The following is a 4,449-nucleotide window of genomic DNA, read 5'->3' as shown; positions in this document are numbered from 1 at the left end:
AGTGGGTGTACCCTTTCCTCCAAATTTGTTTAATAATGTTCTGTATTCAAGTAGTTGGACAATCTTCTATATTTCTTGTGAATTTTAAGTGTGGTTTGTCAAGGAAAGGTATCCTTCTCCTCAACATATCTGAAAATTAAGCACTATATTATAATAACATACAAAGAATTACTGTTTCCCATCCAATAAATCGGAAAAAGCAAAAGTAGTAAAAAATTTTACCACATTAACATTTGCTAAAATGTTGGAAAATGATGCACCCTCTACGTTGGCTGCCAATTTCATGTAAATTTAAGTTCTTTACTAAAAAGGAGTCTGGCAGAAGCCTGTGCCAAAATCATCAAATTATGTACCGAGTTCCCATTTATGGACAACGCTCTACTTTCAATTTAAGAAAAAAAAACGGACAAAAGGGAAGCCTCTCCCCACCTTCGCTCCACTCCGACATGATATCGGACTATCACGTGCCCTATATTAATTTCGCAACGACTCAATGGTCCCTATAAATTCTATCGAAGTAAATCGACAAAGTTTATTTCAATCCCCAACCAGATATCCCAACCAGATATCGAGAATTCATATACTAATTTAAAAATCATGTATAAATTTAATCACCTCCTCCCACGTTCTCTGTAAATTTCAAGTAGATCGGCGATGTTTAAATTTTACTCTATTGTTTTAAAGGGACGTCACTTTCCCCGATACAATATCGACAAACACCGTAGTGAATAGCACCCCTAAACTTCCCTGAAAATTCTTGAAACTGTCCTTCAAGTGTGGGGCAAGGAAGGTTGCCTCTTCGTTCATAAACTTCCCCCACTGCCTATGTAAATTTCAAGAAAACTTAAGAATTGTTGTTTTTTGTAGTTTTGGAGGAGGACCTCCTCCCCGACTAAATATCGAAAAGTGATGTAGCGTATCTTTTGTAAACGTCCCAGAAAATGTCATGCAAATTATAAGCCTAAAAGGGCGGCCTCTCCTCCGTCCAAATATCACAAAATCAGGTATCAACTATTAATATCGTAACCTCTCCCCAGTCCTCTGTAAACTTCAAGTAACTCGGTAAAAGTTTAATTGTTTCTCTGTATGTACTTAAGAGAAGCGGATGTCTCCCTATGCCCTTTTAATTTTATTAAAAAATCAAGAACCTGATATAAATTTCATAACCCATTTTTCCGTAAAATTTCAGTCGGGGGAGTTTAGTTTTGTTTGTACTTTGAAACAAAAAAATTCGGGCAAAGGGGTGGTCCCCCTCCCCGACCAAATATCGAAAAATAATGTAGCGGATTTTTGTCTAGATGCCAACCCCAACATTCAATGAAAATTTCAAGCAAATCGCATAATTTTGTTTCAAGTTTCAAAAAGTAGGGCAGGGGGGAGGTCCCCCTCCCCTTCCACATATGAAATCATCGGGTACCCCATATTAATTCCATAACCTCACCACATGTTCTCTGTAAATCTCAGATAATTTAGAGAATTTTAGTTTTTTCACTGTACTTAAAAAAAAGTCGAACAAAGGGGAGGCCCCCCTCCGCCACCAAATATCGAAATAAAAAGTAGCGGATCTTTGTCTAGATGCCAACCCCAATCTTCAATGAAAATTTCAAGCAAATCGGTCAACTTTGGTCTAATTTTCAAAAAGTCGGACAAAGGGGAGGTTCCTCTCCGCGACCATATGTCAAAAAATGATGTACCCTATTTTCAGCACATGAGTGCCCCCCACGATCTCTGAAAGTTTCAAGTAAATCGGTTCAGCCGTTTTCGCGCCAACCCGGAACATACAAATAAACAAACAAACAAACAAACAAATAAACAAACATAATTTGAATTTTATATATATAGATTTTGTCAAAATTTTATTTCTATAGAAAAATTTTTCCAAATTTTACTTCTATAGAAAATTTTGTTAAAATTTTATTTCTATAGAATTTTTTTCCAAATTTTACTTCTATGTTATAGAAAATGTTGTCAAAATTTTATTTCTATAGAAACTCTAAACTTAATTATATACGTATTTAATCAACCTTTATTAGTTTAATATATACCACGTACACCCAGAGAAGGAATATGATCATCTCAAACATGTTTTAAGAGCAAAATGTTATTTTTGGGTGGTGACCATGTAACATGGTTTTCGCAACCATGTTATTTTCTCGGAAATCATGTATCTGATTTCGACAAGCAGGTTATATTTGACGAGAAAATAACATTTTAGTGACAAACATGTTACATGGTCACCATACAAAAATAATATTTTTCTCTTGAAACATGTTTGAGGTGATCATATTCCTTCTCTGCGTGTATGGACTATGTGGTATATATTACGGTGTTAGGAAGTTTTAAGATACCGCAACCCAAGTAATTCGATTGTGGATGACAGTCTTCAGTAGAAGTTTCTACGCAATCCATGGTGGAGGGTACATAAGCTTCGACCTGGACGAACTTCGTAACCATTACGCTTTCTTACCATGAACGCTGATTGTTGTTTTGACAATGACACCATTTTTTCGATGTCAAATTGACACCATCTGCTCTCCGTTTGACTCCAAATGTGTATTGGAGCACTCGACCGAAGCATCGACTTCGGCATTCGGCCAAAAACCGATAATCGGCCACGAATCGGCCTTCGGCGTCAAAATGCCGATTAACCGAAGCCGAAGCTTTTTGAATAAGTTATTTCATATTGAATTGTCCCAGTGTTTAATTTGTCTCAGTCAAAACACCGACTACAAATAAAACGTAAGAAATGTATAAAAAAAAATTCTTTTTTGTCATTATATTATCAAATGGCTTACATTTGTATAATATAAAATCTGTTAGTTCTAAAAGAATATTATAAGACATGGACTGAATTACGTTACATTGTTGTTTTTATGCCTTTGTTTAAAAAAATATGCTAATATTAAACTAAAACAAACCAAATTTATTTAATTAGAAATTTGAGGAAAATAATCGGCTTTGGCCTATTATTGCTTTTTTGCCGAACATCGGCATCGGCCAAAAAAGAACGCTTCGGTGAAGCTCTAGGGTGATGATTCACTTTCATGAACGGATCGTTTTGAAACGTGCATGCCGTTCATGATTTTTTCTATGGGTGTTCAGCTTCACCTGTTATTTTAGGTTTACTTAGACTACTCATACCACTGTACACGTTTGGTGAATTTCTCTCGCACCAATGAAGGCAACCAATTCTAACGTTTAGCTCACCGACAAGGGTGAACCTTTGAACCGCTCAGAAAAGTCACCAGCATTTGAACCCATAACTCTTGTATGTAAGACGGCCATGCTAACCATTGCCCCATAGGGGCTCCCAAAAGCTACCCCCCAGTATCTGAAGAAAATTTCAATGAAATACGGAAAATTTTTGTATCACAATTTCTTTGGTATACCCTAATATATATTTGACGTCACTATATTCATGTGCTACTTCGATATTCGTTTATTTGTTTGTTTTTTGTTCATATAAATTGTATTTTTTGTGTATTATAAATAGAAGAAGAAACCACAGTAAAAGAAAATACTTTAAACAATGGGAATATATTAAAACAAAAAAAAAACATTATTTCGATCAAAAAATATAATCGCTTGCCTCATTGGGGGAAAAGGGCTTTAAGATTCTCGTGACCCAAAAAAGAAGGTAACACCCGCATTGTTTCATCGAATCGTAATAGGGGGAACACGTTTCGCTCGGCCAAAATAACATTGACAATTTCGACAATAATGATTGGTATCCTTTTGGCCGCAAGGATCTGAATAATTAAAGCAACAACAACAACACAAGGATCTATAAAGAGAGAGAGAGAGAATTATAATTCCTCCCATTTGTAAGTGGTTGCCCACGAGGGACCTCATCTTCTTAACTTACGCAAATAAACATCCAAAGAAATGATTAAATTTCTCAGCCATTTTTTTAGGATCCTCATGCACTTCACTCATGTCCAAGACACCACAACTGGGACACTGTATCAGGGTAGATTGTGGGGGTAAATTTAAAAATGTTCCACTCAAGGGGGTTGCAAAGTTGTTATAGATTTCCAAATTCCTTTGGGATCGCAGCATTTTTTCAGCCGCTTTTTGGGCTTTTCTATCGATGGCGATTTCAACATTTGGTGGCAGTTTGTTTTCATTGCCCATAGTCATGTTTCACGGCTAGTTGAGAACGTCTACACTCGTTTATTTCTATGTTTTCCCTTTTTCCACAGTCAACAAACTTAGACTAACACCGATAAGATTGCTCTGATCATTTTCCCCCCATTCATTTTTGGAGAGGCGAGCAAAAATATTTGTGTTGTTTGTTTAAAATAAAGAGAACGATTTTCAAATTTCCACTATGATGAGAAATCAGTGGAAAGAGTATCAAAGAGAAAATTTTATTTAATTTGTTGGCTTTTTTTGTAAGCAGCATTAATGTTTATTCAACGCATTATTGATATTAAAGAAAATTTCGCA

At 35.7% G+C, this 4,449-nt stretch overlaps 1 protein-coding gene across 1 annotated transcript; it reads right to left on the bottom strand.

Annotated features, from left to right (window-relative positions):
* Nucleotides 1-3,415: 3,415 nt before the first annotated feature.
* On the bottom strand, nt 3,416-4,239 carry LOC142240938 (uncharacterized). The gene is made up of 2 exons (XM_075312683.1): nt 3,866-4,239; nt 3,416-3,784 (listed from the first exon to the last, which is right to left on the bottom strand). Exons 1-2 carry the CDS (start codon nt 4,138-4,140, stop codon nt 3,655-3,657), a joined length of 405 nt encoding a protein of 134 aa, XP_075168798.1. The 5' UTR covers nt 4,141-4,239; the 3' UTR covers nt 3,416-3,654.
* Nucleotides 4,240-4,449: the final 210 nt, after the last annotated feature.

Source organism: Haematobia irritans, chromosome 5 (assembly GCF_050003625.1).
Source record: "Haematobia irritans isolate KBUSLIRL chromosome 5, ASM5000362v1, whole genome shotgun sequence".
Lineage (NCBI taxonomy): Eukaryota > Metazoa > Arthropoda > Insecta > Diptera > Muscidae > Haematobia > Haematobia irritans.
This window is presented reverse-complemented; position numbering and strand designations above follow the sequence as displayed.

Excerpts from the sequence above, each read along its gene's own strand:
- LOC142240938 (XM_075312683.1), bottom strand. The coding sequence starts at position 4,140 with ATGACTATGGGCAATGAAAACAAACTGCCACCAAATGTTGAAATCGCC. Across the intron at positions 3,785-3,865 it reads TTCTTTGGATGTTTATTTGC|ATCCTTGTGTTGTTGTTGTT; the intron begins GTAAGTTAAGAA and ends CTCTCTTTATAG.